Raw genomic sequence first — 23,003 nt, 5'->3', positions numbered from 1 at the left:
CTCTGTAGATGCTGCTTGACCTGCTGAGTTCCTCCAGCATTTTGTACCTACTGATCTCCCTCCTGGCTCTTAGTCTTGTAAGTGGAACAAGTGTTACACCTGCCCCTACACCTCCTCCCTCTCTACTATCCAGGGCCCTAAACAGTCCTTCCAGGTGAGGTGACACTTCATCTGTGGGTCTGTTGGGGTCGTTTACTGTGTTCGGTGCTCCCGGTGTGGCCTCGTGTACGTCGGTGAGACCCGATATAGATTGGGAGACCACTTCACCGACCACCTATGCTCCGTCCACCAGAACAGACGGGATCTCCCAGTGGCCACCCATTTTAATTCCACTTCCCATTCCCATTCCAATATGGCCATCCATTGCCTCCTCCACTGTCATGATGAGGCCACACTTAGGTTGGAGGAACAACACCTTATATTCTGTTTGGGTAGCCTCCAACCTGATGGCATGATCGTTGATTTCTCAAACTTCTGGTAATGCCCCCCCAAACCCCTCCCTCCCTTCACCATTTCCCATCCCCTTTACCCTCTCTCACCTTATCTCAGCCATCACCTCCGTCTGGTTCTCCTTCCCCCTTTTCCTTTCTTCCATGGCCTTCTGTCTCTTTCACCAATCAACTTCCCAGCTCTTTACTTCACCCCTTCTTCTCCAGGTTTCAGCTGTTACCTTGTGTTTCTCTCTCTCCTTCCCCCACTTTTTAAATCTACTCCTCAGCTTTCTTTCTCCAGTCCTGCCGAAGGGTTTCGGCCTGAGACGTCGACTGTACTCCTTTCCACAGATGCTGCCTGGCCTGCTGAGTTCCTCCAGCGTTTTGTGTGTGTTGCTCGGATTTCCAGCATCTGCAGATTTTTTTCTTGTTTGTCCCCTCCTATCAGATGCTACCTTCTTCAACCCTGTACCTCTTCCGCCTATTCCTCCCCCCACCAGCTCCTTACTTCACCTCTCCCTCCACCTACCTATCTCCCCCCTCATCTATCCCCTGCCAGTTTGTACTTCTTCGCCCTCCCTCACCTTTTTATTCTGGATTCTTTCCATTTTCTTTCCACTCCTGCCAAAGGGCCTCAGCCTGAAACCTTGACCGTTTATTTCCCCGCATAGATGCTTCCCGACCTGCTGCCTACCTCTAGCATTTTGTATCAGTGGTTGGGAGGAATGGGGCTTGTTTCCCTGTTCTTCGGAGTATTGTGGAGGTTCTGGAAGGTTTGGCAACACTTGTGGGCTGTCCCCAGCACATCCTTGGGTTGTGTAGGTGATTATTGCAAGCAACGCGTTTCACTGTATGTTTTGATGTATGTGTGATATAGAATTTTAAATGATATAGAATTTTTTGATGAAATAACTAGTAGAGTGGATAGGGGAGAGCCAGTGGATGTGGTATATTTAGATTTTCAAAAGGCTTTTGACAAGGTCCCACACAGGAGATTAGTGTGGAAACTTAAAGCACACGGTATTGGGGGTATGGTATTGATGTGGATAGAGAATTGGTTGGCAGACAGGAAGCAAAGAGTGGGAGTAAACGGGACCTTTTCAGAATGGCAGGCAGTGACTAGTGGGGTACCGCAAGGCTCAGTGCTGGGACCCCAGTTGTTTACAATATATATTAATGATTTTGACGAGGGAATTAAATGCTGCATCTCCAAGTTTGCGGATGACACGAAGCTGGGCGGCGGTGTTAGCTGTGAGGAGGATGCTAAGAGGATGCAGGGTGACTTGGATAGGTTAGGTGAGTGGGCAAATTCATAGCAGATGCAATTTAATGTAGATAAATGTGAGGTTATCCACTTTGGTTGCAAGAACAGGAAAACAGATTATTATCTGAACGGTGGCCGATTAGGAAAAGGGGCGGTGCAACGAGACCTGGGTGTCATTGTACACCAGTCATTGAAAGTGGGCATGCAGGTACAGCAGGCGGTGAAAAAGGCAAATGGTATGTTGGCATTCATTGCAAAAGGATTTGAGTACAGGAGCAGGGAGGTTCTACTGCAGTTGTACAAGGCCTTGGTGAGACCGCACCTAGAATATTGTGTGCGGTTTTGGTCCCCTAATCTGAGGAAAGACATTCTTGCCTTAGAGGGAGTACAGAGAAGGTTCACTAGATTGATTCCTGGGATGTCAGGACTTTCATATGAAGAAAGACTGGATCAACTAGGCTTATACTCGCTGGAATTTAGAAGATTGAGAGGGGATCTTATTGAAATGTATAAAATTCTAAAGGGATTGGACAGGCTAGATGCAGGAAGATTGTTCCTGATGTTGGGGAAGTCCAGAACAAGGGGTCACAGTTTAAGGATAAAGGGAAAGCCTTTTAGGACCGAGATGAGGAAAAACTTCTTCACACAGAGAGTGGTGAATCTGTGGAATTCTCTGCCACAGGAAACAGTTGAGGCCGGTTCATTGGCTATATTTAAGAGGAAGTTAGATATGGCCCTTGTGGCTAAAGGGATCGGGGGTATGGAGAGAAAGCAGGTACAGGGTTCTGAGTTGGATGATCAGCCATGATCATACTGAATGGCGGTGCAGGCTTGAAGGGCCGAATGGCCTACTCCTGCACCTATTTTCTATGTGATGAATGACTCTGTAACCTGTGTGTGGTGCACCTTGGTCCAGATGTTGCTCTCTCCTCGCCCTCAGGGCGCGGGTCACTAACGTGAACGCCAGGCTGTAGATGGGGCCAGCAATGAAGAGAGTGATCAGGAAATGCTGTGTCCCTGATAATTGACCAGAGCTGTGGGAACCCGAGGGGAGAGGCTGGTTCTGTGGAGGAGGAAGAATGGCTGGGAGGGAGATAGTGAACGGTGGAGTGCTGGAAAATGATAGAAGTTTCTTTTTTTTTTATGATGTCCAGGTGATGTCTGGTCTGGGAGCCACATGTCTGGGACAGTAGAGTCGCTGTTCACCCCTCGCCCCCCCTTCTGTCCCGCTGCCCCCCCATTGTCTCTCTTGCACCTCCGTCGCTCTTGCCCCCCGTTTCTCTCGACCCCCCCTTCACTCTGTCTCTCTCGCTCCCCCTCTCTGTCTCTCTCTCCATCCCCCCCTCTGTCTCTCTCTCTCTCCATCCCCCCCCTCTTCCACTACGATGTCTATAACGGCTTCTCTGGAAATTCCCAGGTTTCAGAGAGAATCCGGTGGCCTTGGGGAGTGGCTGGATCGGGCTGGGAACCAGGTGATATACTGGAAGCAGGAGTTGCTGAGTGTCCCCTCGAATGTGGAGAGCAGAAGGAATCAGCTCAAGCTCTTCCTGGTAAGTACTGGTCGCGCTTGGGTCTGGGCTTCCGCATTAATCCCAGCACCTCTCCGAGGGCAGCCCACGGCATTCCCAGATTACAGTCGGGAATCTAGCGGTGAATTCCAATCCAGCCTAACCACCTCAAGTGAGGTTCAGAGCAAAACAGGCCCTTCATCCCACGGAGTTTGTACTGACCACCAGCCACGTGCTATCATCACCCTTCCCTCATAGCCCTTCACTTTTCTTTCAATTTATGTGTTTCTTAAATGTCCCTAATGTATCTGTGTCTACCACCAGCCCTGACAGGGTGTTCCACGTACACACTGTGCTCTGTATTAAAAAAACACCAAACAAAAAAACCTACCTCTGATATCCCCCCTGTACTTCCCTCAAAATTATGTCCCCCTATATTAACCATTTCCTCCCTGGGTCTCTGGCTGGCCACTCTGTTTACGCCTCTTATCATTTTGTACTCCTCTATCAAGACACTTCTCGTACTGCTTCACTCCAAAAGAAAAGCCCGAGCTTGTTCAGCCTGTCCTCATCAGACAGTCTCTGTAACCCATCAGACAGTCTCTCTAACGCATCAGACAGTCTCTGTAACCCATCAGACAGTCTCTCTAACGCATCAGACAGTCTCTGTAACCCATCAGACAGTCTCTCTAACGCATCAGACAGTCTCTCTAACGCATCAGACAGTCTCTGTAACGCATCAGACAGTCTCTGTAACCCGTCGGACAGTCTCTGTAACCCATCAGACAGTCTCTCTAACGCATCAGACAGTCTCTGTAACCCATCAGACAGTCTCTGTAACGCATCAGACAGTCTCTGTAACCCATCAGACAGTCTCTGTAACCCATCAGACAGTCTCTCTAACGCATCAGACAGTCTCTGTAACCCATCAGACAGTCTCTGTAACGCATCAGACAGTCTCTCTAACGCATCAGACAGTCTCTGTAACCCGTCGGACAGTCTCTGTAACCCATCAGACAGTCTCTGTAACCCATCAGACAGTCTCTCTAACGCATCAGACAGTCTCTGTAACCCATCAGACAGTCTCTGTAACGCATCAGACAGTCTCTCTAACGCATCAGACAGTCTCTGTAACCCGTCGGACAGTCTCTGTAACCCATCAGACAGTCTCTGTAACCCATCAGACAGTCTCTGTAACCCATCAGACAGTCTCTCTAACGCATCAGACAGTCTCTGTAACCCATCAGACAGTCTCTCTAACGCATCAGACAGTCTCTGTAACCCATCAGACAGTCTCTCTAACCCATCAGACAGTCTCTGTAACCCGTCGGACAGTCTCTGTAACCCATCAGACAGTCTCTGTAACCCGTCGGACAGTCTCTGTAACCCATCAGACAGTCTCTCTAACCCATCAGACAGTCTCTGTAACCCATCAGACAGTCTCTGTAACCCATCAGACAGTCTCTCTAACACATCAGACAGTCTCTGTAACCCATCAGACAGTCTCTGTAACCCATCAGACAGTCTCTGTAACCCATCAGACAGTCTCTCTAACGCATCAGACAGTCTCTGTAACCCATCAGACAGTCTCTCTAACGCATCAGACAGTCTCTGTAACCCATCAGACAGTCTCTCTAACGCATCAGACAGTCTCTGTAACCCATCAGACAGTCTCTCTAACGCATCAGACAGTCTCTGTAACCCGTCGGACAGTCTCTGTAACCCATCAGACAGTCTCTCTAACACATCAGACAGTCTCTCGAACCCGTCGGACAGTCTCTCGAACCCGTCGGACAGTCTCTGTAACCCGTCGGACAGTCTCTGTAACCCGTCGGACAGTCTCTGTAACCCGTCGGACAGTCTCTCTAGCTCATCAGACAGTCTCTGTAACCCGTCGGACAGACTCTGTAACCCGTCGGACAGACTCTGTAACCCGTCGGACAATCTCTGTAACCCGTCGGACAGTCTCTCTAACGCATCAGCATCCTGGTAAATCTCCTCTGCAACCTCTCTAAAGCTTCCAAACAGCCAGGGTGGAAATACTAATACAAGGGGAGGTCATTTTAAGCTGTTTGGAGGAAGGTCTAGGGGAGGGATATCAGAGGAAAGTGTTGTTTCACACAGAGTGTGGTGGGATTGTGGGATTGCATCGCCAGAGGTAGTGGTAGAGGCAGACACATCATTAACCTCTTAAATAGGCAGACGGATGATAGAAAAATGGAGGGCTATGTGGGAGGGAAGGTCTGTCTGAGAGTAGTTTAAAGTTGAGCACAAGATCATGGACCACTGTCTGGTGGAGGTCTATGTTCTAAAGTCTGAGAATGGGGGGGAAGAAGCCATTGTTCAACCTTGAGGTGCATCTTCAGATGGCAGCATTGAGAAGAGGGCATGTCTTCTTGTTGGAGGGGATCTCTGATAATGGATGTTGCCTTCCTGAGATATCCTCAGTGGTGGGTGAGCTGTACCCATGATGGAACTGGTGGAGTTCCACCACTCTCTGTCGCCTTCTGTGTCCATGTGTGGTGTAGATTCCACACCGGCGTGTGTCTCCCCGAGAGACCCTGAGTCTGGGATCAGCCCCTCTCTCTTTCTCCCCTCCTCCAGGGCTTCAGGAAGGAGGTGGAGGAGCGGACCCCCTCCGGGGTAGCGGTGGCCAGCGGTGGGCGTCGGCTGCTGGGGCTACAGCGAACCCCAAGTGCGGCTCTGCGGGAGCAGCTGGATCAGCTGGAGAGGCGGTGGGCACAACTGGCCGGGGAGCTGCCCCCCATCCAGGAATGGCTGCTGCAGGTCAGGATGGGGTAGAAAAGGGCAGGAAGGGTGAGGGTGTTTATGGGGAAGGAGGGTAGGATGGGATACAGGAGGAGTATTGAGTGTAGCGGAGTGGAGGAGTGTTCAGGAGTAGGGGTGATGGGTGGTCAGGAGGGTGGGGTGTTTATGGTGGAGAGTAGGATGGGTACAGGAGGAGTATTGGGTGTGGGGGAGCGGAGGGGTGTTCAGGAGTGGGGTGATGGGTGGTCAGGAGGGTGGGGGGAGTAGGGTGCATTGAAAGCAGGAGGAGTTTGTGGAGGGATGGGAGGGGGAGAGTGGGCCATTCAGACGGGTGATGGGGGAGGGGAGAGGGTGGGAAAGGAGGGATTTAGGTGGAGAGGCTGGGGAGGGCTAAGTGGTGGGGCGTGGGAAGGGGGTGTGGGTTGGGTCGAGGGATGGAGGGGTGGGTGGGGTGGAGGTGGGTGTTTGGGAAGTGGTGAGGCAGAGTGGAAGGGGTGGGGAGGGGGTGAGGGAAGGGCTCAGGGTAGAAATGTGTGAGAGGGGAGATTGGTTCAGGGGTTCATGTTCCTGGGGTGGGTCCACTATGACTCCATGGGGTGCATCAGTGGTGGGGGTTAGTGCAGATAGACCATGGACTGTAGTCCACAGAGCATTGAACAATATATCACAGGAACAGGCCCCTCGGCCCATCATGTCTGTGCTGGACGATGTCAGATTAAATTAAATCTCTTCTGCCTACACATAAACCATATCCCTCTGTTCTGCACATATTTATTTATCTCTCAAATGCCACCATCATATTTAACTGTCCTACCAGCACATTCTGGATACCCACCACCTGTGTGTAAATAAAAACACACTTACCCTGCAGACCTCCTTTAAATTTACCCCTCTCACTTTAAGCCTATGTCATCTAGTACTCAGACATTTTACCCTCTGACTATTTACACCTCTTATAATCTTGTAAACTTGTAACAGATCTCCCCTTAACCTCTGACACTCCAGAGAAAACAAGATACATATATCTCGATAGATTTAGATAGATATAGAGAGACAGACAGACAGACAGCAACAGACCCTTCTGGCCAAACGAGTCCATGCTAGCCAATTACACCCATGTGACCAATTAACATACTAACCTGTAGAGGAAGGAAGCCCATGTGGGCATGGGGAGAATGTACTGACTCCTTACAGGCAGCTGTGGGAATTGAACCCAGGCTGCTGGTACTGTAAAGTGTTACCCTAGCTGCTGTGCCACCCAACCTCTCGTGATAGCACCTGCCCTCTAATCCCGGCAGCATCCTGGTGAGCCTTGCCTACACCCTCTCCAAAGCCTCCACATCCTTGTAATGGAGGAACCAGATCTGCATGTGATACTCCATGTGCTGCCTGACAAAAGTTTTATACATCTATCGGATAGCACACACAATGTGAGGAACTCAGCGGGACAGGCAGCATCTATGGAGAGGAATTCATTATACATCTGCAACATGACTTCCTGACTCTTGCACCCAATGACCTGACCGATGAAAGCCTTCTTTACCATCTGATCTACTTGTGCGGCCACTTTCAGAGATGGATGTGCAACCCAAGATCCCTCTGCACAGCAGTGCTCTTAAGTGTCAAGTTTCAATTCAGGGGAAGCCCATCACCCCAGCTCTTAATCCTGGGATGAGAAAGTTGTTCTGTCAAGAGAGGCTTGACTGGCTGGGTCTGTGCTCCTTGGAGTTTGGAAGACTGGGTGCAGGAGGTGGGGTTGGTGGTGTGACCTTAGTCAGGCATAGAACATCTGCATAGGGTTTGACCAGGGAGATGTTGAGATGTTTCCCGTGGTGAGGTTACAAAATAAAAGGTGGGTCATCTAAAACCGTGGAGTGTAGGTATTTCTTTTAGACCATTAGCAGAGTTAGACGATTAGACCCACCAGTCTGTCTGCAACTCTCTGGAATTGAGGATGGGGGAGGGCAGATCTTTGGATATACCCTGGGGTAAAGATGGACAAATATCCAGAAGATTGAGGAACCAGAGGGTTGTGGTGAACTGGCACAGAATGGGAGTTGAAGCTGGCAAAGATCAGCCATGGTCATTCAGAAGGGTGGAGCATGATCGATGGACTGAGTGGCCTACAGTCCTACCATCCCCTTCCTCTCCCCCTATGCTGCCCCTCCCTCAACAGCCTCTCCCTCTGCTCCAGCTACAGGTGGAGGGGACGCCCTCCAGGTTGCTCCTGACCGAGCTGGTTGAGTGGGTCAGTGGTGTGGACACACGGCTTCGAGCAGCTGCAGAGGTACCAGCGCTGGGCAGCAGTGCAGCCGTGTCACAGGAACTGCGTGACTGCCAGGTAGGGATTGTAGGCTGGCCCTGAAAGCAAGGGGCCGTCATGGGGCATCGGGCAGAGGGCAGGAACTGTCGGGAAAGGGGGAAGGATAAAAGTCAGAACGGATAGGCATGGGGTGAGGATTGTCGGATGTTGGGCAAGGGGGAAGGGTGTGGGACACTGGACAAAGGGCAGGGGTCAAGAATTGGGTAAGGAGGGATAGACAAGGTAAAAAAGGATGTGGGACAGTGAGTGAAGAACATGGGGCAAGAGCTGAGGGCAAGGAGCATTAGGTAAGGGCAAGAGGTCAGGTGAGGGGGCAGGAGTTGTGGAGTGATGAAGGAGCAGGAGATATGGGGCAAGATTTGAGGCCAAGTGGTGGGCAGAGGACAGGAGTTGTAGAGCGACGAGCATAGGGCGCAGGGTGCTTTGGTGCAGGGACACCGGAGCACTGGACAAGGGGCAGGTCATGGAGTGAGGGGTGGTGAGCAGATCCTCATGCTACAAGGGTGAGGCTCTCAGGAGGTGCCAGGTGCGAGGATGGGCTGGGGAAGGTGTGGAGGGGCAAGGCTCAGGGGGAGCTGGACTGACAATGACCCCCCGCGGGCTGTGGAGGTGAGTGACACTAGCCCTTCTCCTCCTGCAGCGCCAGAAGTTGGAAGTAAGCTGCTGGCAGCCGGCGGTCGACTCTGTGAACCACTCTCTGCTCCAGGTGAGAGACGAGGACGTGGAGGGCAGTCGGTACAGCAAGATGGAGCTGGCTGAACAACTTGGCACACTGAACTTCCACTGGGAGGCGCTGTGCCACAACCTGAACAGCAGGGTGAGTGACCGGAGCAGCTTGTCACAGTCACACAGCAAGCTGACCCATCCTGCCCTCCGACATTTCATCAAGGCTGATTATCTCCCCATTCTCCTGCCTTCTCCCCCTAACCTTTGACGCCCTGACTAATCAAGAACTTATCAAACTCCACCCGATGAGAACTAGCTCGTGGATCTCTGGTTTCCTCTTCGATAATTAGGTTCTTGGTCTTGATGACGTTGAGTAAGAAGTAGTTGTAGCACCACTCAGCCAGATTTTCAATCTGCCTCCTACTTGCTGAGTCGTCACCTCCTTTGATTCGGCCAACAGCTGTTGTCAGCAAACTTCAATATGGCATTGGAGCTGTGCTTAGCCTCACAGTCATAAGTGTGAAGCGAATAGAACAGGGGTCTAAGCACTCCGTCTTGTGGTGCACCCCTGCTGATGGAGATCGTGGAGGAGATGTTGTTACCAATCCAAACTGACTGGGGTCTGCTAGTGAGGAAATTGAGGATCCAGTTGCACATTATTCATAAACTGGTTTATTATTGTCATATATTTTGAGGTACAGTGAAAAACTCTGTTTTGTTGCCATCCACACAGAGCATTTCATCACATTAGTACACTGAGATAGCCCTAGGGGAGCGTCTGTGTGGAGCATTTCATCACATCAGTACACTGAGATAGCCCTAGGGGAGCGTCTGTGTGGAGCATTTCATCACAGCAGTACACTGAGATAGCCCTAGGGAGCGTCTGTGTGGAGCATTTCATCACATCAGTACACTGAGATAGCCCTAGGGAGCGTCTGTGTGGAGCATTTCATCACATCAGTACACTGAGATAGCCCTAGGGAGCGTCTGTGTGGAGCATTTCATCACATCAGTACACTGAGATAGCCCTAGGGGAGCGTCTGTGTGGAGCATTTCATCACAGCAGTACACTGAGATAACCCTAGGGAGCGTCTGTGTGGAGCATTTCATCACAGCAGTACACTGAGATAGCCCTAGGGAGCGTCTGTGTGGAGCATTTCATCACATCAGTACACTGAGATAGCCCTAGGGGAGCGTCTGTATGGAGCATTTCATCACAGCAGTACACTGAGATAGCCCTAGGGAGCATCTGTGTGGAGCATTTCATCACAGCAGTACACTGAGATAGCCCTAGGGAGCGTCTGTGTGGAGCATTTCATCACAGCAGTACACTGAGATAACCCTAGGGAGCGTCTGTGTGGAGCTTGCAGGTTCTTTTTATCACCACATGGGATTTCCTTGGGGCTTCAGTTTCCTTAAGTCACAAATGGATTAATCTGCTGCAATAAATTGCCCCCCTAGTGTGTGGGTGAAGGGTAGAATCTGGGGCAGTTAAGAGGAGAATAACATATGATTCTTGTAGGATTAGTCAAAGTGAGTGGTTATGGTCAGCATGGATTCGATAGGTTGAAAGGCTGGTTTCTGTCCTGTAAAACTCGAGGGCCTGAGTTATAGGGAGAAGCTGGACAGGCTGGGAGCTTATTCCCTGGAACGTAGGAGAATATAGAGTGACCTTATAGAGGTGTATAAAATGAGGGGCATACTGTAGGTAGAGTGAATGTACAGCTTTATCCCAGGGCTGGGAATCACGAACTAGAGAGCACCGTGAGAGCAGGGAGATTTAATAGGAGCCTGGGGTTAACCTTTTCACCCCAAGAATGGTGGTGTGTGGTATGAGCTGCCAGACAAAGTGGTAGAGGTGAGTACAATTACAACATTTAAAAGACACTTGGACAGGTACCATGCATGGCCAAGAAAGGGTTAACAGGGCAAATGTAATTTTTTTAAATTATTAGTTTTTTTAATACATTTTCTACATAGCTACAGATAAAAAAAACCCCGGATCAAAATGAAGAATATTGATACAGTGCAAAAATAAACATATCAATAATAATATGATACAAAGAAAGATAATTGAGAAAGCACCCAAATTGAAGACATGTAAAATTAGTATCTTCCCCAAGCCCCGCAACAAAAAAAACCTCCAGACCAACCACAACACAATATAGAGAATATAAATCAGGACAATCAAACCCCCAAAACAGTAAATACACTTAGCAACAGAAGATATTAATGCCTACTACCAAAAAAAAGGAGCTGAAAGCAAGGGACCGAAAAAAAAACCCTAGTTAGGAGGAAGGTTATGAAAGTACTCAATAAAAAGTCCCCAGACCTTATGGAACTTTAAATCCGAATTAAGGACTGAATAATGAATTTTTTCAAGGTCTAAGCAGGCCATAATATCGTTACGCCATTGAGCATGTGTGGGCGGGGCAACATCTCTCCATCTAAGGAGGATTAAACGTCTAGCCAGGAGAGAGGCAAAAGATAATATTCGACACTTAGTCGAACTCAGACGTAAATCTGTCTCGCCCCAGAAACCAAACAAAGCAATTAAAGGGTTAGGTTCTAGGTGGTGATTCAGAATATACGATAACGTTATGAAGACATCTTTCCAAAATTTCTCCAAGCTAGGACAAAGCCAGTACATATGAATGAGAGAGGCCTCGCCCCTCTTGCATTTATCACAGAGCGGGCTAATGCCAGGGTAGAATCGAGATAATTTGGATTTAGACATATGGGCTCTATGAACAATCTTAAACTGTAAAAGGCAATGGCGAGCACAAAGAGAGGTTGAGTTAACCGATTTGAGAATCGAGTCCCAAGTCTCATCGGATAAGGAGGTATTTAAATCATGCTCCCAAGCCATTCTAATTTTATCCTCAGGGGCACGTCGTAGTGCTGCTAATTTATCATGAATAAATGATATTAAACCTTTACCTAGTGGATTAATAGAAAGAAATAAGTCCATAACATTTTTTTCAGGCATTTCAGGGAAGTTAGGGATTTAAAGGAGTAATAAAGTGTCTAATTTGGAGATATCTAAAAAAATGAGCTTTAGGCAGATTGAATTTAGCAGAGAGCTGTTGAAAAGAGGCGAAGCGATTATCAATAAAAAGATCTTCAAAATGTCTAATGCCTTTTCTATATCAATCATGGAATGCTGAATCATACGTAGTAGGTAAAAAAAGGTGATTATGTAAGATAGGGCTAGAAAAGAAAAAACCATGGAACCCATAAAATATCCTAAACTGAGCCCATATACGTAAAGTGTGTCTGACAAGAGGATTAACTATTAATCTGGACAAACTACTAGGGAGTACAGAGCCGAGAAGTGCAGAGATAGATAATTCTTTAGTGGAGCTCAACTCCATTGCCACCCAATTAGGGCACTCGGGTTGGTCATGGAAAAAAGACCAAAAGGTAGCACAACGTATATTGGCTGCCCAATAATATAAGCGAAAGTTAGGTAAAGCCATGCCACCCTCTTTTTTAGATTTTTGGAGATAAACTTTATTAATTCTAGAGCGCTTATTCTTCCACAGATATGACAAAATAATAGAGTCTAAGGAATCAAAAAAAGATTTAGGAATAAAAATTGGGATTGATTGAAATAAATATAAAAGTTTAGGGAGAACATACATTTTAACAACATTGATATGACCTACCAAAGACATAGATAGAGGTGACCATTGTAACAGACTCTGTTTAATAGTATATGAAAGATTGGCAAAATTTTCACGAAAGAGATCTTTAAACTTCCTTGTGACTATAATCCCAAGATAAGTAAATTGATTGTGGACTACTTTAAAAGGGAGATCACGAAATGTTAATTCTTGTGCTTCTTTATTAATTGGGAAAAGTTCGCTCTTATGTAAATTAAGTTTATATCCAGAGAACTGGCTAAACTGGTCAAGAAGTGAAAACATTGGAGGTAAGGATGTAGACGGATTTGAAAGAAAAAGTAATAAGTCATCAGCATAAAGAGAAACTTTATGCTCAACACTCCCTCTCCAAATCCCGGTCAGTTCAGGACAATTTCGAAAAGCTATCGCCAAAGGTTCTATAGCCAAATCAAAGAGAAAGGGACTTAAAAGGCATCCCTGACGGGTGCCACGTTTGAGGTTAAATAACTGGGATTTCTGAGAATTAGTTAAAACAGAGGCAGTAGGACACAAATACAGCAATTTGATCCAAGAGATAAAACTCTGACCGAAGTCAAATTTTTCTAAAACTGCAAAAAGGTAGTTCCACTCTATACGATCAAATGCTTTCTCCGCATCAAGGGAAATAGCACATTCAGGAATCCCAGTTGGAGGTGAATATAAAATGTTAAATAAATGCCGAATGTTTAAAAAAAGGAAGACGGTTTTTAATAAAACCAGTTTGATCATCAGAAATAATAGGGGGAATAACAGTTTCTAATCTATAAGCCAAAACTTTGGCCAAGATTTTAACATCAACATTAAGCAATGAAATCGACCTATATGAGGAACACTCTGTTGGGGTTTTACCCTTTTTTAATAAAAGAATAATAGAAGCCTCATTGAAAGAGGGTGGCAATTTGCCGTAGTTAAACGAGTCAGATAATACTGAAAGTAACTGAGGGGAGAGAAGTGAAGAGAATGATTTATAAAATTCTACGGGGAACCCATCAGGTCCAGGAGATTTCCCTGAGGACAATGCAGAAATTGCAGAAGATATTTCTTCTGATGATATAGGCGCATTAAGTTTGGCTTTAAAGTCAGATGAAAGCGAAGGAATATTCAGATTATTTAAAATATGATCGATAGAGATATTATCAATCAAAGATTCAGAGGAATAAAGTCGAGAATAGAAATTTTTAAATGCGTCATTGATTTCTAAGTGATCCGATGTAAGGTCTCCAATCTCCTTCCGGATCTTTGTAATATGTTGTTTGGCTTTGGAATGCCTCAGCTGATTGGCTAGAAATTTACCAGATTTGTCACCATGAATATAAAAACGACTCTTACTTTCAAGAAGTTGGCGTTCGACAGGTTGAGTGGACAGAAGATTAAATTTAGTTTTAAGTTCTACACGTTTCTTGTATAGTTCAAGATTCTTAGTTTGAGCATACAGTTGATCCAATTCTTTAATCTGATTAATGAGGTCTAATCGATCTGCACAGGACTTTCTATTAAGATTTGCTGTATAGGAGATTATTTGACCCCTCAGATATGCTTTCATGGCATCCCAGACAATCTGGGATGACACTTCAGGTGATGTATTGGTGTTAAAATAAAAGGTTATCTGATCCTTGATAAATTTTAGAAAATCATCATCCAATAGTAAAGTCGAATCAAACCGCCAGTGTTTATTCCGCTGAGGAAGGCCAGGAAAATTTAAAGACAGAGTAATTGGGGCATGGTCAGAAATCAGTATACTCTGATAATCACAAGAATAGACAAATGGAATGAGTTGGTTGTCGAGTAAGAAGTAGTCAATTCTAGTAAAGGTATGGTGAACATGTGAAAAAAAAGAATAATCTCTCTCAGTAGGATGAAGGAAACGCCATATATCAGAGATACCATAATTAGAGAGAAACGATTGAATAGTTGAGGCAGATTTAGTAGGTGGTCTAGTAACAGAGGACGATCGATCCAAACTAGGATCTAACCAACAATTGAAATCACCACCCAGTATAAGAGAGTATGAGTTTAAGTCTGGTAGTGAGGAGAAAAAACGTTCAAAAAAATTAACATCATCAAAATTGGGGGCATACAGGATTGCTAGTACAACTTTAGTATTATATAGTTTACCAGAAACAATAACAAAACGGCCATTTGTATCAGATATCTTATTATGGAGTTCAAAAGGAATATTTGAGTTAATAAGGATGGAGACCCCCCTAGCTTTGGCAGCAAAGGATGAATGGAAATGCTGACCCGCCCACTTTGACAAAAGCCGGGAGTTATCAGAACAACGAATATGAGTTTCTTGAAGGAAAGCAATGTCCGCTTTGAGTTGTTTAATATGTGAGAAGACCTTCCTCCTTTTAACAGGATGATTCAATCCCTTTACATTCCAGCTCACAAATTTAAGTGTATTAACCATTATCAATTGTTAGTGCATAGAAGGCAGCAGGCATATAAAAAATCAAGCAGTACAATAACAGTCTGGGAGCAAAAATGTAAACATAGATTCGTAGAATCAAAACAGAAACATGTCCTGAGTAACAGAGGAAAGCAAAGGAAACAGTGAGTGGTGTTGGAACTGGAGAACCCACCCCATGCTCCCAACCCAAAACTAGATGGCTACCAAAAAAAGCAGCTAGCTCTACCAAAAAAATTAACCCAAATATGACTTCCAGTTCTGTGTCATTAACAACAGTTCCGTATAAATACTATAACAAATGGTAACTAGTTTATGCACTAGAAAACATTACAAATAGGAACAGCTTCAGCAGAAGTGTGAGACTTAATACAAAGAAAATCAAAAGTAAACCAAAACTAACTTGCCCGCGAAAAATTATAGAAGATTAAAAGAAAAAAAAAGGAGGGAGAAAAGAGGAAAATTATAGATTCGAAAAGAGTACTTATCAACCATTTACAGAAAAAAAAAGCAAAACTTAAACTATGAATCAACCAACAGGGAGGCCTTCAATAAAAACTCCCAACCTCCAAAACAAGATAAAGTCAATTGTAGATATCTATAGATAAAGTTATACAAGAATACAATAGATTGCACAAGTACAATCTAAACATCTGCAGGGAAACATTGAACTCGGATTATCTATTTAGAAAGAACGCACCAAGTCCAGGGAGAGATTGTCTACAGCCCTTAGAGTCTCAATAGATAATGTCTGAATTATTCAAGTACAGTCTGAGTCAGGAAAAAAAATAGCTTTACTACGAGAGGTACTTATCCACCATTTTAGAAGGTCAGACCAGGTTCCTGAGGAGACGGGACAGCCGGAAGACTTCCAACAAATGCCTCAGCATCCTTCACTGATTTAAACCACTTATATTCTCCAGTAGTAAGCGTAATTCACAGGTCGGCTGGATTGCGAAGAGAGGGTCTAAAACCACGATCAAAAAGCACTTTCATTACACCTTTAAACTCAGCGCGCATCTTCAGAACCTGGGGGGCAAAATCCTCCACAAAACGAATGACCGTATTTTGAAAAGCAAAAGTACCTCTGCGGCGTGCCTCCATAATCAAACGGTTTTTCACCTGGTATTGATGAAAGCACAAAATTACCGGCCATAGGCGGGAACCCAGAGTTGCACGGGGAACGTAGATCCTGTGTGCCCTTTCAAGCTCAGGTGGAGTCGGAAGAAATTCTTTCCCAAAAATCTCACAGAGAAAATCGGAAAAAAATTTCACGGGAGAGCCCTGTTCGGTGGCCTCTGGCAAACCAAGAATTCGTAGATTGCAATGTCTGCTACGGTTTTCAAGATCCACCATTTTGGAAAAAAGCTTACAAATCTGCTGCTCTAGGCTGGAGCACAGGGTTTCCAAATATTGGGCACGGCGTTTTAAATCTTCAGAAGCCGAGTCGATGCAAGATAAATGTTCGGCATGTTCGTCCACTCTAGCGTTGATCCGATCCAATTTGACATCCAGCTGGTTGAAAGAAGTTCTAAATTCCTTTAAAATATCTTGTCGATGCTGTTCCAAAGCAGCGAGAATGTCAACTGGCAAAGCCGTAGAAATTTCTTTTTTCCCGGTTTTAGTACTTTTGTTAGACATTGTAAGATAGATGTGTTCACAGGCAAGTAAGAGAAACCTAATAAAGTACCTAAGGTTTAAGAATGGAGACATATAGTGCAAAGGTAGGGAAAATGACGGAGCAAAAGTTCGGAACAGCTAAACAGTCGCCATCTTGCCGGAAGTCTCCCGCATATGTAGTTCTGTGTACACAAAATCATGGGGGGTATAGGCAGGGAAAATGCAGGCAGCCCTTTTCCAGTGAGGTTGGGTGAGACGAGAGCTAGGGGCCATAGATTAAGGGTGAAAGGTGTAACATTTAAGGGGCAAATTCCTCACTCAGAGGGTGGTGTGAGTGTGGAACGAGCTGCCAGCGGAAGTGGTGGATGCGGGTTTGACTGGAATATTTACGAGGAATTTGGATAGTATATGGATGGGACGTGTATGGCCCAGGTGCAGGTAGGTGGGACCAGGCAGTAGATCAGGTTGGCATGGACTAGATGGGCTGAAAGGCCTGCTTACTTGCTATAGTGCTCTATGACTCTAATTGGAACTAGGTCAGCAAAACCTACCAAATATTGAAAGTGTTGGACTTGCAGGGGATGTTTCCAACAGTGGGAGACCCAAGGAATAGATGCACCTCCCTTTAGAACAGAGATGAGGAGAAATCTCTTTAGCTAGAGGGTGGTGAATCTTGGAATCCATTGTCACTGATGCTGTGGCGTCCTCTTGGGCCAACCAAACATATTTTTCTCTTTGCTAAATGTTGTGTTTTACAATCGCAAGACAGTGCTGTGGGTCTACCCCGTCAGTGAGCTGCTTGTTGATCGGAGGAACTGACCTGGGTTCGGAGGAGTAGGCCTGGATGCAGATCGCGTTGCTACCTGCTACTTGACGGCATCAGAGTTGGCGCACAAAGACAGCATGCGATGTAACTGTGGGTGATTGTATTGGACATTTCTCTTGTGGTTGCAAGACCCTGCTGGACATTGATAATGTAAGATGATGCAGGCCTGTTTCCCTCGTCTGGTGATGCAGCAGGTGGCGTGGGAGATGCGTGGCCTTGGTTGTAGCGAGGGCTAGGCCTCAAGCCGTGTGCTTGCCTGTCGTTGCAGTCCAGGAGAGAGATGCCAGAGGAGCGTAGTATGGCATCCATGCTCAGTTGGGAGCTATCCGCTCCCATTGGTGCTGCCCTCCAGTGTTTGATCAGTGGAATGACAGGTTGGATTGCAGTGGCAGTGCATCACTGGGAATCTCCACAATCAATTTGCACGTCATGTTGCTCTGGGTCTTGGACTATATATTTTTTTGTGTGACAGTGTTTTTTGCTTGCTGTTTTGTTCAGTTGCATTCATGTATAGTTGAATGATAATTAAACTTGAATTTGATCTCATTTGACCTGTCCTGGGCCCAGCATGTAAGTGCAATTATGAAGAAGGCACAGCAGAGGCTCTACTTGCTTAGAAGTTTACAAAGATTGGGCCGGCCATCTAAAACTTTGACAAATTTCTATGGATATATGGTGGGGAGAATATTGGAAGACACTGTATGGAAACACCAATGCCCTTGAATGGAAAATCCTACCAAAAGTAGTGCATACGGCCCAGTCCATCACGGGTAAAGCCCTCCCCACCACTGAGCACATCTATACGGTGCGCTGTTGCGGGAAAGCAGCATCCATCATCAGAGAGCCCACCACCCAGGTCACGCTCTCTTCTCACTGGTGCCATCTGCAAGAAGGTACAGGAGCCTCACAACTCACACCACCAGGTTCAGAAACAATTATTTCCCCTCAAGTACCAGTCTCCTGAACAAGAGGGGATAACCACTCGACTTATCACGCCCCATCACTGAACTGTGTTGTTTATTTATTATAATTTCTTTTTGTATTTGCACAGTTGTTGTCTTTAGCACACTGGTTGTCTGCCCTGTCGGTGCAGTCTTTCACAGATTCTGTTATGGTCATTGGATTTATTGAGTATGCTCGCAAGAAATTAATCCCAGAGTTGTATATGCTGACATATATGTACTTTGATAATATATTTACTGTGAACTTGAACTTTTAATAAAGGGATGGTGATGCAGAGGTTGTGACCACCGCCTGTCGCTGTCTCGTGTCTGACTACGCTGCTATGACTTACTGCTCTGTCTGTCTTTCTGTCTCACTCTATCTCCGACTCTCATCACAGGTGCAGAAACTAGACCTGGCACTGGAGACCTGGACTGATCTCGAGCGCAATGTGCTGTTGTTAGCGAGCTGGCTGGGGACTCAGGCAAAACGCCTGGAGAACATTCGGGAGGCCAGCAGTTACCCCTCCATCTTGGACTCGCTGACAGACTGCCAGGTAAGCTCCCCTCCCCTCACATCCTTCCCCTACAAGCAGTAAGCTCCTAGCCTTATCCTCCTCAGTCCCCTACCTGCCCAACTTTGCGCTAAAAGGCAGATCTCCCCAGACAACTCTTCCAGTTCCTTGGTTCAGTCAGAAGTTTATTATCTCTGTCTTAAATGATGAGAGGTGTGTTGCTTGCGGCAGCTGTAAAGTGCAAAGGCATTAAAAAAATTACAATAAATTACAAGATAAATAAATACTGCAAAAGAAGAACGATGAGGTAGTGTTTATGGGTTCATGGACCATTCAGAAAAATGATGGCGGAGGAGAAGAAGCTGATCCTAAAATATTGCGTGTGTGTCTTCAGGCTCCTGTGTCACCTCCTTGATGCATGTCCTGCATGGTGAAGGTCTTTAATGATGGGCGCTGCCTCTTGAAGATGTCGTCGACGTGGGGAGGGTTGTGCCTGTGATGGAACTGTCTGAGTCTATAACACTGCAGCAATTGTGAGCCGTTCTGTCAGCTCTCCCCATATTCCCACTACTGGGCATTGAGACAGAGGGTGGGGAGGCAGGACTGAGGGTAAATCACTGCTGTCAAAGGGCAAAGACGTCTATACCAATATTTGTGTGGCTGCAGCAGTCCAAACCAGACCAAATTGAGGGAGTTTTATAGAGACAGGCTAGAGTCCAATGGAATAACAGATCCCTGGGAGTGGGTCACAGGCTGGGATCTAATCCGGGGGGTTAGGAGTTTACAAGTAGAATAACAGATCCCTAGGAGTGGGTCACAGGCTGGGATCTAATCCGGGGGGTTAGGAGTTTACAAGTAGAATAACAGATCCCTAGGAGTGGGTCACAGGCTGGGATCTAATCCGGGGGGTTAGGAGTTTACAAGTAGAATAACAGATCCCTAGGAGTGGGTCACAGGCTGGGATCTAATCCGGGGGTTTGGGAGTTTATATAATAGAATAACAAATCCCTGTGAGTGGGTTTCAGCTGGGATCTAATCCAGGGATGTAGGAGTTTATATATAGAACAATCACCACAGAAATGTAGTGGTTAGCGCGACGTTATTACAACTCGGGCTGTCGGAGTTTGGAGTGTAATTCCGGCGTCCTCTGTAAAGAAGTTGTATGTTCCTTCCTGTGTGCGCATGGGTTTCCTCTGGATGCTCCGGTTTCCTCCCACAGTCCAAAGGCGTACCAGTTAGTAGGTTAATTGGTTGTTGTAAGTTGTCCTTCGTCTAGGGTTAGATCAGTGAGTTGCTGGATGGTGTGGCTCATTGGGATGAAAGGGCCTATTCTGCACTGTATCTCTAAACGAAATAACAAATACAAACCGCTCCCCGCAGTGGGTTACAGGCAGGTGCTGTGCTCTGTGTGGGAACAGTCGGCGGCCTGTGGGATCACTACCCTCGCGATTGATTGGTGTGCTTCCTCCCTCAGAAATTGTGTGAGCAGCTGAAGGTGAAGGAGAAGGAGTTTGAGCAACTGAGGGAGACAGTGGATCAGGAGACGAGACAGGCACCTCCGGAGACACAGGGGGAGAGTGTGGCAACACTGGACCGACTGCAGGCCGAGTTTCGGAGCCTGGCTGTTGAGGTAGGAGTCCTGGTGTTTTGGGGGGAGGGGTCTCCCTGTGGGACACCTTCACAGCCCAACATGGTGATAGACCAGCCCTAACTTTTCCCTTCTGGTGCCCGGCAGGTGAGCCAAGTGGAATCCGTCCTGGCCTCTCGAAGCCAGCTCTGGACAGCCTATCAGGATGCCTACAAGCAGGTGAACGTGAACATTATCTGGGTAAGATACACCCTGGAGCACTGGACGTCACTCTGCCCTTCCCTGGAGACGGCCCGGATTGTGGCGAACAAGCTGCAGGTCAGTCCACTGCTGTTCCACCCCCGGCTGCAGAGCTACCTGCCTGTAGGGATACCGTAGTCCATTCAGCCCATTGAGTTCATACTCCCATCCATTCTGTCCCCTCATGTTTGTCTTCTGTATAGGCTGCCATGGACTAGATGGGCCAAAAGGTATGTTGTGCAAAAAGGCTATAGTGTCATAGTCACAACGAAACGGAACAGGCCCTTCTGCCCTACTTGCTCATGCTAATCATCAATTTAAACCAAGTTAGGTGGAAGGATAGATTCTGAATCAGGTTTATTATCATTGACACTGTTGGATTTGGTCTGTGGAGAGTTGAGAGAAAGTCGGGGGGGGGGTATCTCCTCAGAGTAGAGGGGAAGGTACCCTGGTGAAGGTCAAATTACACAGGGTTTGGCTGCAGGACTGTGGGTTCCTCCCTCTCCCCCAGAGGTGAGGTCATCAGCTTCCAGAGGGAGTTACCGTGACTGGAGGGCTAGAGAGCTCCAGAAAAGCTGGACAGGCCGGGACTGGAGTGAAGAAGGCTGAGGTGACCGTACAGAAGTGACATCCTAAATCAATCTACCCCTTCCCTCCCACACAACCCTCCTCAACCATGAGCCTGTCGAAGAGTTCTTTAAATGTACCTGCCTTTACCACCTTCCCTGGCAGCGTGCTCCGCACACTCGCCACGTTCTGTAAAAAACCTACCTCTGTCATCCTCTCCTTCAATCACTGTAAAATCATGCCCTCTCTTATTAGCCATTTCCACCCTGGGTAAAAGTCTCTAGTTGTCCACTCTATCCACGTCTCATCATCTTGTACACCTCTATCCTCGCTCACTCAATCTGTCCCCGTAAGACATGCTCACTTATCCAGGCAGCTTCCTGGCAAATCTCCAGTTCACCTTCTCCAAAGCTTCTGCCTCCTTCTTGTAAAGAGGTGACCAGAAGTGAGCACAGTGCTCTAGTCTGAGCAGCAATCCGACAGAGCTGCAACACTACCCCGTGGCTCTTGAACTCTGACCCCTGATGAATGAAGGCCAACACAACATACATCTTCCTAACAAACCTATCAACGTGCGATCTATGGACATGGACCCTACAATCCCTCTGTTTTTCCACACTGCTAAGAATCCAGCCATTAACCCTGTGATCTGCCTTCAAATCTGACCTTCCAACGTGTATCACTTCATGTTTTTCTGGTTTGAACACTTGCTCAGCCATTTCTCAGCCCAGCTCTGCATCCTGTTCAACGTCCCATTGTAACCTACAACAACCTTCTCCTCTACCCACAACACCACCCACCTTCGTGTCATCATGGAACAAGGAGATGATAGAGATGGGGACATTTATACCTGGACAGGTCTGTGGACAGCAGAGGTTCAGAGGGGAAGGGGCCACACGGGATGAACTCGGGTAGCAGCTTGGCCAGCACAGATGAGTTAGGCTGAAGAGCTTGCTTCTGTACTGTGTGAATCTCTGACTCACAAGGAGGGACGGGGCAGGGGGGGGCAAGACAAGGGAGGAATGTGATCCTTAGGGACCAAGAGATCGCACTATTCAGGAGTTTGTGTGATGAAGGAAGGAGCTGTGCTATAAGACCACAAGACATAGGAATGGTTTTAAGCCACTCAGCCCCTTGAATATGCTCAGCCGTTCAATTATGGCTGATTTAATTTCTCTCCCAAGCTCATTCTCATTTCATTTTTCAATCTTTTTATTGATTTTCAAATAAAGAATATACAAATCAGAGGAGGAGTTTAGCAAACAGAAAATATAAAAGACATATAAACAGCAATAATAAAAACAAAGTATATAATGTCAAAATCAAATAGGTAAAATATTATGCTGTTATATATACAATGGTCAAAAAAAACTACAACTCCTCATAGCAATCGTAAAAAAAAAGATTGGAAATTTTATTGACAAAGGGAAAAAAACGCCACTAACTAAACCGAAACAAAAAAAGAGAAAGAAAAAAAAAGAAAAAGAAAGATTGGGCAGTCCAATTGAGGATAAAATTGGAAAAAAAGAGAGAGAAAAAAAACATCTTTCCAGTCATCCCCGAACCTTCATGGATAAGAATTTTCCCCAAAGAGAATAAAGAAAAAAAAATAAAAAAAAATAAATTAAATCATGTGAAAATATTGAATAAAGGGTCGCCAGACTTGTTCAAAA

General features: G+C 46.4%; 1 protein-coding gene across 4 annotated transcripts in view; it reads left to right on the top strand.

Annotated features, from left to right (window-relative positions):
• LOC140724815 (nesprin-2-like) overlaps window positions 1–23,003 on the top strand; it is a 288,546-nt gene that overhangs the window by 184,827 nt on the left and 80,716 nt on the right. For 3 of the 4 annotated variants that reach the window (XM_073039455.1, XM_073039456.1, XM_073039453.1), the window contains 7 exons: window positions 3,113–3,245; window positions 5,808–5,990; window positions 8,167–8,313; window positions 8,936–9,112; window positions 18,822–18,977; window positions 20,410–20,565; window positions 20,671–20,841. In XM_073039455.1, the coding sequence (XP_072895556.1) occupies window positions 3,113–3,245; window positions 5,808–5,990; window positions 8,167–8,313; window positions 8,936–9,112; window positions 18,822–18,977; window positions 20,410–20,565; window positions 20,671–20,841 (1,123 nt within the window). The remainder of the gene's footprint in view (window positions 1–3,112; window positions 3,246–5,807; window positions 5,991–8,166; window positions 8,314–8,935; window positions 9,113–18,821; window positions 18,978–20,409; window positions 20,566–20,670; window positions 20,842–23,003) is intronic. The other variant, XM_073039454.1, reaches the window with a different exon arrangement.

The sequence above is a fragment of the Hemitrygon akajei genome, chromosome 3 (genome assembly GCF_048418815.1).
Source record: "Hemitrygon akajei chromosome 3, sHemAka1.3, whole genome shotgun sequence".
In the NCBI taxonomy this organism is placed as follows: domain Eukaryota; kingdom Metazoa; phylum Chordata; class Chondrichthyes; order Myliobatiformes; family Dasyatidae; genus Hemitrygon; species Hemitrygon akajei.
The sequence above is the reverse complement of the archived record's forward strand: the minus strand, read 5'-3'. Positions and strand labels throughout refer to the sequence as shown.